The 14484-nt window shown below is 44.7% G+C and overlaps 1 protein-coding gene across 1 annotated transcript in view; it reads left to right on the top strand.

Annotated features, from left to right (window-relative positions):
* Nucleotides 1-3244: 3244 nt before the first annotated feature.
* The window catches only part of api5 (apoptosis inhibitor 5), a 45834-nt gene continuing 34594 nt past the window's right edge, over nucleotides 3245-14484 (top strand). Inside the window, exon 1 of the mRNA XM_086008088.1 lies at nucleotides 3245-3415. Within this exon, the coding sequence (XP_085864214.1) occupies nucleotides 3347-3415 (69 nt within the window). The 5' untranslated portion in view covers nucleotides 3245-3346. The remainder of the gene's footprint in view (nucleotides 3416-14484) is intronic.

A 14484-nucleotide genomic window follows, 5' to 3' on the forward strand; every position in this document is an offset into this window, starting at 1 on the left:
CATTAATATATATTGTGAATAGCTGGGGTCCAAGAACCGATCTCTGCGGTACCCCACTAGTCACTGCCTGCCACTTGGAAAAAGACCCGTTTATTCCAACTCTTTGCTTTCTATCTGCCAACCAGTTCTCTATCCAAGTCAATACCTTGCCCCCAATCCCATGTGCCTTAATTTACATGCTAATCTCTTATGTGGGACCTTATCGAAAGCCTTCTGAAAGTCCAAATACACCACATCCACTGGTTCTCCCTTATCTATTTTACTAGTTACATCCTCAAAAAATTCCAGATTAGTCAAGCATGATTTACCTTTTGTAAATCCATGTTGACTTTGTCCGATCCTGTCACTATTTTCCAAGTGCTCTGCTATTACATCTTTTATAATGGACTCTAGCATTTTCCCCACTACCGATGTCAGGCTTACCGGTCTATAATTCCCCGTTTTCTTTCTACCACCTTTTTTGAATAGTGGGGTAACATTAGCTACCCTCCAATCCATGGGTGCTGTTCCAGATTCCATCGAATGTTGGAAGATGATCAGCAATGCATCTACTATTTCTAGGGCCACTTCCTTAAGTACCCTAGGATGTAGATTATCAGGCCCTGGGGATTTATTGGCCTTCAATCCCATCAATTTCCCTAACACCATTTCCCTACAAATACTGATTTCTTTCAGTTCCTCCCTTTCATCAGAACCTATGTTCCCCGAAATTTCTGGGAGGTTATTTGTGTCCTCCTTTGTGAAGACAGAACCAAAATATGTATTTAATTGGTCTGCCATTTCTTTGTTTCCCATTATAAATTCCCCTGATTCTGACTGCAAGGGACCTACGCTTGACTTCACCAATCTTTTTCTCTTCACATATCTATAAAAGCTTTTACAGTCAGTTTTTATGTTCCCTGCAAGCTTACTCTCATATTCTATTTTCCCTTTCTTAATTAATCCCTTTGTCCTCCTTTGTTGAATCCTAAACTGCTCCCAATCCTCTGGATTACTGCTTTTTCTGGCCAATTTATATGTCCTCTCCTTGGATCTTATGCTATCCCTAATTTCGCTCGTTAGCCACGGTTGAGTCACCTTTTTTGTTTTATTTTTATGCCATACTGGGATGAACAAATTCTGTAGTTCATCCATGCGGTCTTTGAATGTTTGCCATTGCCTATCCACCGTTACCCCTTTGAGTGACATTCCCCAATCAGTCCTACCCAATTCGCACCTCAGACCATCGTAGTTTCCTTTATTTAAATTCAGGACCCTAGTCTCTGAGTCAACTACTTCATTCTCCATCTTAATGAATAATTCGATCATATTATGATCGCTCCGACCCAAGGGGCCTCGTACAACAAGATTGCTAATGAATCCTTTCTTGTTACATAATACCCAGTCTAAGATGGCCTGATCTCTGGTTGGTTCCTCGACATATTGGTCCAGGAAACCATCCCGTAAACACTCCAGGAAATATTCTTGATTGGAAATACATTGTGTACCTTCACCTTAATAAGTTAAAGCAGGGGTCGGGAGATATTTTGCACAACTTTCTGGTACAAAATAAATCAGATAGAATCCATGGAAGTCCAAATTATACATGATGTGTACAAGGACGGTAATTTATGGGCTCAAAGCCCTTAATTCGATGCAGTTTTATGTGGGAAACATGCACCATGCAAGCAGCAGCTGTGGACCAAACAGACTAGTTACATTTTAGGGCATAGAGCCCATCATTAGGACAGCTGTATGTCTGAAACATATCATCACAGATGCTGCCTGACCCATGTTTCCTGCATTTTCTATTCTTTCAACATTAGCAGCTTTTTGCTGATCTTGCCCTTGCATATTGCCCTGACTTCCTTCGCCCCAACCATTGGCAACCATGTCTTCAGCTGTCTCGACCCTAAGCTCTGGAATTCCCTCCCTAAACTTCTCCTCTTTTTCCTTCCTTAAGCAACAACAACTTGTATTTATATAGCACCTTTAACAAAGCTTGACACCGAGCCACATAAGGGGATATTAGGGCAGATAACCACAAGCTTGGTCAAAGAGGTAGGTTTTAAGGAGTGTCTTAAAGGAGGAAAGAGAGGTGGAGAGGTTTAGGGAGGGAATTCCAGGGCTTAGGCCCTTGGAACCTGATAAAGCGTTTAAAATTGGGGATGCTCAAGAGGCCAGAATTAGTGGAGTGCAGATATCTCAGAGGGTTGTGGGGCTGTAGGAGATTACAGAGATAGGGAGGGGTGAAGCTATGGAGGGATTTGAAAACAAGAATGAGAATTTTAAAATCGAGGCGTTGCTTAACCAGGACGCTCCTTAAAACCTACCTCATCACCTATCCTTATGTGGCTCGGTGTCACATTTTGTATGATAAACCTGCTGTGAAGGGCTTTGGGCTGTTTTACCACATTAAAGGTGCTATATGTGTCAGCCGTGGCTCAGTGGGTAGTACTCTCACTTCTGAGTCAGAAGGTTATGGGTTCAAGCCCCAATCCAGAGACTTGAGCACAAAAATCTAGGCTGACACTCCAGTGCAGTGCTGAGGGAATGCTGCACTGTCAGAGGTGCTGTCTTTCGGATGAGATGTTAAAACCGAGGCCCCGTCTGCTCTCTCAGGTGGACGTAAAAGATCCTATTTCAAAGAAGAGCAGGGGAGTTATCCCTGGTGCCCTGGCCAATATTCATCCCTCAACCAGCATAACAAAAACAGATCATCTGGTCATTATCACATTGCTGCTTGTGAGAGCTTGCTGTGCGCCAATTAGCTGCCGCGTTTCCTACAACAGTGACTACGCTTTAAAAAGTACTTAAAATCATAGAAATCTACAGCTCAAAAGGAGGCCATTCGACCATTTGGTGTCTGTGCTGGCCGAAAAAGAGCTATCCAGCTTAATCCCACTTTCCAGCTCTTGGTCCTTAGCCTAGTAGGTTACGGCACTTCAAGTGCATATCCAAGTAATTTTTAAATGCGATGAGGGTTTCTGCCTCTACCACCCTTTCAGGTAGTGAGTTCCAGATCCCCACCAGCACCACCACCCTCTGGGTCCCTTCATTGGCTGTAAAACGCTGCAGAAATGCAAGTCTTTCTTGCGGCGCGAATGCGAGCGGTTGCTGCGGTCAGGAATGAACTGCAGTAGCCTGTAGTCCTCCGGGCCGGCAGGTGGCGCTGTCGTCGGGGGGGGAGGAGCGGTCAGCTCCCGCTCGGGAGGCGGGCGCTATCGCGAGGTTTTGCGGTGATTGACGGGTCGGCGGCGGGGGCGGGGAGCAGCGCGGCGGCATTGACCCGGCAGGGGGGGGGAGAGACACGGAGACTCACGGTTTTAGGCGGCAGATTAGCGGGCCACTCGCTCTCGAGGTGAAAATGACCACGGTGGAGGAGCTGTACCGGAACTACGGGATACTGGCGGACGCCACGGACAATGTGGGCCAAGTGAGTGAGTGGGCGGGCGGCGGGGAAGTAAAGCGGCAAACGCGCTGGCTTAGGCCGGTGCCAGTAGGCCCTGTGCGCGGCGAGCCGCGCTGCTGCGCAGTTTGCCTCCGGGGCGGAAGGTGACGGGATGGCCGACTCAAACTTCAAAAAAAAGTGGGCGCCGTGGACACCGACCGGGGGGCGGCCTCGGTGGGAGCCGCTGCCGGTTCGGGCTTCAGTTGATCGCCAGGCCCGGCTCCATCCACGCGTTTGTCCTCCAATCCCTTCCCCCCCCCCCCCTCCTCTCATGTTTACTGAGCTGATTCCGTTGCACGCAGGCTGAGGTGGGTCAAAGATACTCTCGTTAGTCGGCCGCTAAATAATAATCATTTCCAAATATTTCATCTGATGTATGTGGGAAGGTTTAAAACGCATAGGCGAAAGCATTGCACGCATGCAAGCCGCCTTTGTGTAACCATTCAGGAAGTTGAGATTCAGCAAATTTCCAAACCTGGTATGTTTCTTCAGTTCATAGAAATTTACAGCAAGAGGCCGTTCAACCCATCGTGTCCCTGCGGACCAAAAAAAGAGCTATCCAGCCTAATCCCACTTTCCAGCTCTTGGTCCATAGCCTTGTAGGTTATGGCACTTCAAGTGCATATCCAAGTACTTTTTAAATGCAATGAGGGATTCTGCCTCGACCACCCTTTCAGGCAGTGAGTTCCAGACCCCCACCACCCTCTGGGTGAAAAAAGTTCTAGCTCCCCTTTAATCCTACTACCAATTACTTTAAATCTGTGCCCCCTGATTATTGACCTCTCTGCTAAGGGAAATAGGTCCTTCCTATCCACTCTAATCGTACCCAGAAAATAACCTGCAATGGCTTCTCTTCCTGCTCCTGCACAGTTACTTCTGGTGTCCCCCAAGGATCCATCCTTGGCCCCCTCCTATTTCTCATCCTCATGCTGCCCCTTGGCGACATCATCCGAAAACACAGCGTCAAGTTCCACACGTACGCTGATGACACCCAGCTCTACCTCGCCATCCCATCTCTCGACCCCTCCACTGTCTCTAAACTGATGGACAATTTATCGTAACTCTTGAAGTACAGAAGCTTGATCTATTGGGGATACTTTTAAATAATGGGAAGAAAACTCCGTTGTTTCCTAGGACAAACACACAGAACGCTGTTTATGGATTCCCAGACGTGTTAGGAATTTGACCCGGATTTCTTTTACTGTATTAATTATACCTGGTTTTGAACGGCATATGTTGGTTTGGTTAACGGATCCGAAGAGTGGTGCGAATGTACAAGTCGCTACCACAGGGAGTGGTTGAAGCGAATAGTATAGATGCATTTAAGGGGAGGCTAGACAAGCATACGAGGGAGAAGGGAATAGAGGGTTACGCTGATAGATTTAGATGAGGAAAGACAGGAGGAGGCTCGAGTGGAGCATAAACGCTGGCATGGACTGGTTGGGCCGAATGGCCTGTTTCTGTGCCGTATATCCTATGTAAAATTGTCACGCTGCTTGTCTGACATCCAGTACTGGGTGAGCAGAAATTTCCAATAACTAAATATCAGGAAGACTGAAGCTATTGTATTTGGTCCCTGCCAAAAACTCTGTTGTCTAGCCACCAATTCCATCCCTCTACCTGGAAACTGTCTGAGACTGAACCAGACACTTCACAACCTTGGTGCCATATTTGACCCCGAGATGAGCTTCCGACCACATATTCACTCCATCACTAAGACCACCTATTTCTATCTCCGGAACACCGCTCGACTCCACCCCTACCTCAACTCATCTGCTGCTGAAACCTTCATCCATGCCTTTGTTACTTCTAGACTTGACTATTCTAACACACTCCTGGTTGGGCTTCCAGGTTCTACCCTCTATAAACTTGAGCTCATTCAAAATTCTGCTGTCCATGTGCTAACTTGCACCAAGTTCCGTTCACCCATCACCCCTGTGCTTGCTGACCTGCCTTGGTTCCGATTTAGCAACACCTCGATTTTAAAATTCTCATCCTTGTTTTCAAATCCCTCCATGACTTAGCCTGTCCCTATCTCTCCAATCTCCTCCAGCCCCACAACCCTCCGAGATATCTGCACTCCTCTAATTCTGGCCTCTTGAGCATCCCTGATTTTAATCGTTCCACTGTTGATGGCCATGCCTTCAGCTGCCAAGGCCCTAAGCCCTGGAATTCCCTCCCTAAACCTCTCTAGCTCTTTCCTCTGTAAAATACTCCTTATGTGAAGAGAAAAAGATTGGTGAAGTCAAGCGTAGGTCCCTTGCAGTCAGAATCAGGGGAATTTATAATGGGGAACAAAGAAATGGCAGACCAATTAAATACATACTTTGGTTCTGTCTTCACAAAGGAGGACACAAATAATCTCCCAGAGATGTCGGGGAACATAGGGTCCAATAAGAGGGAGGAATTGAATTAAATCAGTATTTGTAGGGAAATGGTGTTAGGGAAATTGACGGCATTGAAGGCCGATAAATCCCCAGGGCCTGATAATCTACATCCTAGGGTACTTAAGGAAGTGGCCCTAGAAATAGTAAATGCATTGCTGGTCATCTTCCAAAATTCTATAGACTCTAGAATAGTTCCCATGGATTAGAGGGTAGCTAATGTAACCCCACTATTTTAAAAAAGGTGGTAGAGAGAAAACATGGAATTATAGACCGTTAAGCCTGACATCGGTAGTGGGGAAAATGCTAGAGTCCATTATAATAGATGTAATAGCAGAGCACTTGGAAAACAGTGACAGGATCGGACAAAGTCAACATGGATTTACAAAAGGTAAATCATGCTTGACTAATCTACTGGAATTTTTTGAGGATGTAACTTGTAGAATAGATAAGGGAGAACCAGTGGATGTGGCATATTTGGACTTTCAGAAGGCTTTTGATAAGGTCCCGCATAAGAGATTAGCGTGTAAAGTTAAAGCACATGGGATTGGGGGTAAGGTACTGACTGGATAGAGAACTGGTTGGCAGACAGGAAGCAAAGAGTTGGAATAAACGGGTCCTTTTCCGAGTGGCAGGCAGTGACTAGCGGGGTACCGCAGGGATCGGTGCTAGGACCCCAGCTATTCACAATATATATTAATGATCTAGATGAGGGAACTAGATGTAATATCTCCAAGTTTGCAGACGACACAAAGCTGGGTGGGCATGTGTGCTGTGAGGAGGATGCCGAGAAACTCCAGTATGATTTGGACAGGTTGGGTGATTGGGCAGATGCATGGCAGATGCAGTATAATGTGGATAAATGTGAGGTTATCCACTTTGGTGGCAAAAACAGGAAGGCAGATTATTATCTGAATAGCAATAGATTGGGAAAGGGGGAAGTGCAATGAGACAATAGATTGGGAAAGGGGGAAGTGCAACGAGACCTGGGTGTCCTTGTGCACCAGTTGCTGAAGGTAAGCATGCAGGTGCAGCAGGCGGTTAAGAAGGCAAATGGTATGTTGGCCTCCATAGCGAGAGGCTTCGAGTACAGGAACAAGGATGTCTTGCTGCAGTTGTACAGGGCTTTGGTGAGACCACATCTTGAGTATTGTGCGCAGTTTTGGTCGCCTTATCTGAGGAAGATGTTCTTGCCATGGAGGGAGTGCAGCGAAGATTCACCAGACTGATAACTCGGCTGGCAGGAATGACGTATGAAGAGAGATTGGGTCGATTAGGCTTATATTCGCTAGAGTTTAAAAGAATGAGAGGGGATCTCATTGAAACTTATAAAATTCTAACAGGACTAGATGCAGGAAGGATGTTCCAGATGGCGGGGGAGTCCAGAACCAGGAGTCACAGTCTAAGGATAAGGGATAAGCCATTTAGGACAGAGATGAGGAGGAATTTCTTCACCCAGAGAGTGGTGAAGCTGTGGAATTCTCTACCACAGAAGGCAGTTGAGGCCAACTTATTAAATATATTCAAGAAGGAGTTAGATATATTTCTTAAGGCTAAAGGGATCAAGGGATATGGGGAGAAAGCAGGGACAGGGTACTGAGTTTGGATGATCAGCCATGATCTCATTAAATGGCGGAACAGGCTCGAGGGGCCAAATGGCCTACTCCTGCTCCTGTCTTCTATGTTTCTATGTTAAAACCTACCTCTTTTACCAAGCTTTTGGCCATCTGCCCTAATAGCTCCTTGTGAACCTTAGTGTCAAATTTTGTTTTATAATGCTCCTGTCAATCGCCTTGAGACGTTTTAATACGTTAAGGGTGCTATAGAAATTCAAGTTGCTGGCTGGGATTAGCAGGCCTTTGTTACAGCTCCGTTGACCTGAATTTAATCAGCACTCTGAAGCAAGCGAGCATGCATACTTCGACCCATGTAGTGAACATAAGAAATAGGAGCAGTAGTAGGCCATTTGGCCCTTTGAGCCTGCTCTGCCATTCAATAAGATCATGGCTGATAATCTACCTCAACTCCACTTTCCTGCACTATCCCCATATCCCTTCATTCCCTTAATATTCAAAAATCTATCGATCTCTGTCTTGAATATACTCAACGACTGAGCCTCCACAGCTCTCTGGGGTAGAGAATTCCAAAGATTCACCACCCTCTGAGTGAAGACATTTCTCCTCATCTCAGTCCTAAATGGTCAACCCCTTATTCTGAGACTGTGGCCCCTGGTTCTAGACTCCCCAGCCAGGGGAAACATCCTCCCTGCATCTACCTGTCAAGCCCTGTAAGAATTTTGTATGTTTCAGTGAGATCACCTCTCATTCTTCTAAACTCTGGAGAATATAGGCCTAGTCTACTCGGTAGAGAACTCAGCTGCCCTGCCAACTAAGTTTACATAGGTGATTTCCGTTCTAAATACATAGAAGTCACAACACGGCTACAGGCCAACCAGTCCGTGTCGGCATTTTACCCTCCACATAAGCAAATAGTTCTAATCACAGTTACCCACCCTGTTTGCCTATCCCCCTCAACCTTTTTTCCTTTATCCACCTATCCAATCTAATCTTGAATGTGCCCACACTTTCTGCCTCAGCTGCAAACACTAGAAGCGAGTTCCACAGTCTCGCAACTCTGTAAAGAAATTTTTCCTGTTCTAAATCTCTTGCATTTATTTTGTGTGTATGGCCCCTTGTTCTTGGACGCCTTGGGCAGGATTTTCATTGGGCCGTGGAGGCGTGTGGGGGATTAAAATCCCAAAATCGGGGGGAACGAACCCATCCTGCCCCCAACCCGCCTCCATGCCAGTTTCAAAGGAGGCGGGTACCCGACCCGCCTCCTTGAGATGGGAAGGGGATTAGTGCCAATTAACTGCCTGTTAACAGGCAGTTTTTAGCCTAATTCCTATTTTCATTGGTGAAATGTGGGATTCCCAACGGCTCCAAACCACGCCAAGTTAGCGAGGCGGGCCGTCGGGATGAAGGGCTTGGAGGGGTCGAGATGTCCAGTGTTCAGGTGAGTGATGGTTGCATGAGTGAAGAGGTAAGTGTGTTTGGTGTGTGTGTAAAGTGTTTAAATAAGTTTTACTTACCTTTACAGCCTTCCTTCAGGTCTTGGGAGTCGCTCATCTCACCGGCACAGAAAGCAGAATGGCTGCGATCTGTCAAATTGCAGCATTCAGCTTTCTGTTCTGGGGAGATCTCTAAATCATCCTGAGAACAGATTGTCAGTGTTTGACAGCTTCAAACAGCTGTGAAACGCTGATATTTCATCTGTCAAAAGGTCTTAACAGATGAATCACCTGTTGCCGGGTGGCCCTTAATTGGCCTGCTGGGTGGGCTCAACAAGGTCAATCAAGTCAAAATCGCGTGGGTTGACTAGTACTCGATAGAGGTGGGACTACAACCCCGAAAGTTGTAGTTCCGCCTCCTCAATGAAAATCCAGCTCCTCAACTCCTAGAAACAGTCTTCTATCTACCTTGTCTCATCCTTTCACTATTTTAAGTATTGCTATCATATCTCCCTGTAATTTGTGGTGTTCTAACAAAAACAAATACATTTTTTGAACCTTTTTATTTGTATTTCCTCATGCCAGGCAATGTCTTAGTGAATTTGTGTTGTACCCTCTCCAAAGCCTCAATATCCTTGCTATGTGCAGATTGCAATACTGGACCCAGTAGTCTAACAGGTCTTATAAATGTGGACATGCACATCTATAATAGAAAAAAGTTGACACACACTTGTGACAAAATGTCACAACAAAGTAAGATTTTGCAGACAGGAATCACATTAGATTTAAGATTTATTATATTACAAATCTATTACATATGTGATGATAAATTGGATGCCACACTTTGTACTGTAATATTTCTTTTTTTTTAAATGAAAAAATCAGTGAATTAATGCTGACTGTTTCTGACCTGTGCTTTCCAATGTTCAACATGCCTTGACTAAACTTTGATTCACTTTAACCTCTTTATTTAACAATTAGACTTTGTGGCCATAACATTTTTTTAAAAAACACAAAACCAATCAAATTTATCTTTGACCCAGCCATTAATTTCAAGAATACAATGTAGTTACACCTTGTAGATTCAGTGACTCATATTTATCGTCTTGCACCAGAATAACATACTGGCCTGTATTTTCCGATTGCAGGCCTCCCGCGGGCGGCGGCCTGCGATCTGGAAAAATCTACACCCTTACCTGAGGACTCCTGGGACGCACACGCTTCCGATCCTGGGCCTCTCCAAACTCCCAAGTGCACAGGGCCCACATATCCCAGAGGCGCAGGTAGTTTGCAGGATCACATGGGCCATGGGGAGCCAATCAAAGAAGGGAATCTCCCTTCATACACTTGACAGGAAGACCTGTCAAATATATGAATGGAGATCACCCCATAAACTTTAAATAAATTTAAAAAGAAAAATCACATTTTTAAAATGACTTGAAATTACAATAAATTAAACATTTTAAACAATTTAATTTTTTGAAAAAAGTAATTGAAGTTTTTTACGGGGCTAAAAATAAACTTACCTTTTTTTAAAGTATTTTTAAAGGATAAATCAGTGAGAATTTTTTTAAAACTTTTTTCAACTCTTATCCTGTAAGTATTGTAAGGGTTTTCTGTGGGCGGAGGGTCTCCAAAAAGCAGAACTATCTGCCCGCAGAGGCCCTTCTCCAGGGCAGCCGGAAGATCTGTCAAGACCATTCTTGACAGATCGGAAATGCCGGTTTTCAGCGCATGCGCAGCGCATACCTGAAACCGGCACTCCCGATGTCCCTACGGGTGGGTACACAGCGCGTACCCACCCGTAAGGATCGGAATATCTGGGCCAATGTGCTTTGGAGGGTGTCGTCCTTAGAAAACAGCACATTCTATAACTTGCTGTGAACAATAAATTGAAGATGGTATATTGACATGCATTTGGTTACAGGTGCAAAACTTTTTCATAACAGGGTGTGGCAAGATAGCAGTTATTTTGTACTGGAGCTTAACTTGACCAACACTTTACAATTACCAAATGTTCTTTGACCTGAGCTACTGATGCCTTAAAATGTCACGCCTCCATCTTAACGGAATAATATATTTTACATTATATGGTACAAATCTGTCCTTATGAAACAGGTTTCCATTGGTAATATATATTTTTTTAATTGTGCATCTGCACATTTTGAGCCATCACATTTGCAGATACAAAACAATCTTAAAAATGCTTCCTGCTTCTGAGTTGCACCTGAAATTGACCAGCATTAACCAATCTGCAAAGTTCTCTGCCCAAAGAACCAGTCTGAATGATCACAGACTGCTTACTTACAGCAATTATATTTTCTGGCCTTATAGAGACAGGTTAGCTTGAGCACAGCTCCATCTTAGAACCAGAGTAATAGATTCTGCATTTCCTGCTACAGGAAACTCAGTGATATCTGGCACTGACGGGACCGGCGTGTTGCCGATCTATCAAAACTGCCGGACATACAAAGTTAATGTTGAAGCATACGGAGGTTTTCATCTCTGTATCTGACAACAAACACTGTTGCTTAGCAACAGCTTCTAAAGAGTCGGCTGCAGCTGCAAGCGTCTCTAGCTGAAGCTGTTGCTATGGCGACAGACCTTGCAGTGGCTGACTGGGGGGGGAAAAGAACGAGATCTTAAAAAAAAACTTACAGAAAACGGCTCCTGATTTTTGCCGTTAGATCGAGTATTCCGGACATACAACCTCCGGATAAACCAAAGTTTCCTGTATAATATTCCTATCATTATCAAGCAACATATCATCCGATTTACAATGAGCAATGCCATGGGAAGTCTGCTAGTATATATTTTTTCATTCACTCTACTACTACTACTACTACTACTACAGATGTGACAAGTAGCTTATGGCATTTAGTAACTATGGAAACGTATATTATATTGGAACTGCCATTGAAAAAGGAAAGAAAAGACTTGCATTTCTATAGCGCCTTTCACGACCACTGGACGTCCCAAAGCGCTTTGCAGCCAATGAAGTACTTTTGAAGTGGAATCACAGAATCTACAGTGCAGATAGAGGCCATTTCGGCCCATCGAGCCTGCACTGACACATAGCCCACCCCATCCCCGTAACCCCACGTATTTAATCCCCTAACACTAAGGGTCAATTTATCATAGCCAAATCAACCTAACCTGCACATCTTTGGACTGTGGGAGGAAACCGGAGCACCCGGAGGAAACCCACGCAGACACGGAGAATGTGCAAACTCCACACAGACAGTCGCCCGAGGCCAGATTTGAACCCGGGTCCCTGGCGCTGTGAGGCAACAGTGCTAACCACTATGCCACCGTGAATGTAAGAAACGCAGCAGCCAATTTGCGTACAGCAAGCCCCACAAACAGCAATGTGATAATGACCAGATAACCTGTTTTTAGCAATGTTGATTGAGGGATAAATATTGGCCAGCACACTGGGGATAACTCCCCAGCTCCTCTAACAAATAGTGCCATGGGATCTTTTATATCCACCTAAAAGAGCAGACATCCGAAAGCCTAGATGTTTGTGCTCAAGTGTCTGGAATGAGATTTGAACCCACAACCTTCTGACTCAGAGGCGAGGGTGATACAAACTGAGCCACAGCTGACATTCTATTAAGGCCATAACAGTGCTGTGTAGTAATTGTTGTTAGTCTAGTGCTTGTTTTCCTGGGGTTTACTGATTTTTCTCTGAATTTACCTTGGATTTTTTAGGCTCTTTTCCCCTGGTGTCTCCCAGTTCTGATGCTAAATATAAATACTGAAAAGTGCTCCAAAAAACTTGGGTTCTTAAACAGCAATAAAAGCTGACTTCAAAGGTTCTTTATGATCCTAAATCATCGGGAAAATCTACCAATAAAAGAAAGTGGTTAATCAAAAGCTCAGAACACTTTTTTGCGGATGGGGTGAGGGGGAAGTTGTGGGGGAGAGAAAGGTAAATCGTGCTTGAATAATCTACTGGAATTTTTTGAGGATGTAACTGGTAAAATAGATAAGGGAGAACCAGTGGATGTGGTGTATTTGGACTTTCAGAAGGCTTTTGATAAGGTCCCGCATAAGAGATTAGCGTGTAAAGTTAATGCACATGGGATTGGGGGCAAGGTATTGACTTGGATAGAGAACTGGTTGGCAGACAGAAAGCAAAGAGTTGGAATAAACGGGTCTTTTTCCGAGTGGCAGGCAGTGACTAGTGGGGTACCGCAGGGATTGGTCCTTGGACCCCAGCTATTTACAATATATATTAATGACCGAGACAAGGGAACTAGATGTAATATCTCCAAATTTGCAGACAACACAAAGCTGGGTAGGCGTGTGTGCTGTGAGGAGGATGCCGAGAAACTCCAGGATGATTTGGACAGGTTGGGTGATTGGGCAAAAGCATAGCAGATGCAATATAACGTGGATAAATGCGAGGTTATCCACTTTGGTGGCAAAAACAGGAAGGCAGATTATTACCTGAATGGCAATAGATTGGGAGAAGGGGAAGTACAACGAGACCTGGGTGTCCTTGTGCACCAGTCGCTGAAGGTAAGCATGCAGGTGCAGCAGGCGGTTAAGAAGGCAAATGGCATGTTGGCCTTCGTAGCGAGAGGGTTTGAGTACAGGAACAAGGATGTCTTGCTGCAGTTGTACAGGGCCTTGGTGTGACCACATATTGAATATTGTGTGCAGTTTTGGTCGCCTTATCTGAGGAAGGATGTTCTTGCCATGGAAGGAGTTAAGCGAAGATTCACCAGGCTGATACCTGGGATGGCAGGAATGAAGTATGAGGAGCGATTGGGTCGATTGGGCTTATACTCGCTAGAGTTTAGAAGAATGAGAGGGGATCTCATTGAAACATATAAAATTCTGACAGGACTGGACACAGACTAGATGCAGGAAGGATGTTCCCGATGGTCGGGGAGTCCAGAACCAGGGGACACAGTCTAAGGATAAGGGGTAAGCCATTTAGGACAGAAATAAGGAGGAATTTCTTCACCCAGGGAGTGGTGAACCTGTGGAATTCTCTACCAAATATGGCAGTAGAGGCCAATTCATTAAATATATTCAAGAAGGAGTTGGATATATCTCTTAAGGCTAAAGGGATCAAGGGATATGGGGAGAAAGCAGGGACCAGGTACTGAATTTGGATGATCAGCCATGATCTCATTGAATGGCGGAGCAGGCTCGAGGGGCCGAATGGCCTACTCCTGCTCCTATCTTCTGTGTATCTATGTATACATGGTTTTGACCTCAAGCTGTTGAGTATGGGCTAAAATAAGGTTTCTGACATGAGAAAATTACATATTTCAAAACATGATTAATCTTGGCTATAAAGCTGTCTCTTGTGTATCTGTGCAGCTTCATCTAATGTTATGTGAAAGAATCCGCCTCAAGCCTTTAGGCTTGAAGCTGATATTTTGACCCAGAGCTGTCACAGTTAGCTTCAATGTGATGGTGCAGTCTGATCATTGCAGAATTTTCCTATAGTATATCCATCAGTAGGATTGCCTCAGTGCAAGTAACAGCTCGGTCCATAACTGAAAGGATATCTCTCTTCGTGGTGTAAAGGGATTTTTAAGTTTTTGTAAGTGATTTAAAAACAAATTGCTGAATGACCTTTTTCAGCTAAAGTTTAATAATGGTTTCATTTTTAGTTCAGAGGCAGCTAACGAGAGAAA

Source organism: Somniosus microcephalus, chromosome 15 (genome assembly GCF_052327205.1).
Source record: "Somniosus microcephalus isolate GS21.2 chromosome 15, FLI_Smic_1.0, whole genome shotgun sequence".
In the NCBI taxonomy this organism is placed as follows: domain Eukaryota; kingdom Metazoa; phylum Chordata; class Chondrichthyes; order Squaliformes; family Somniosidae; genus Somniosus; species Somniosus microcephalus.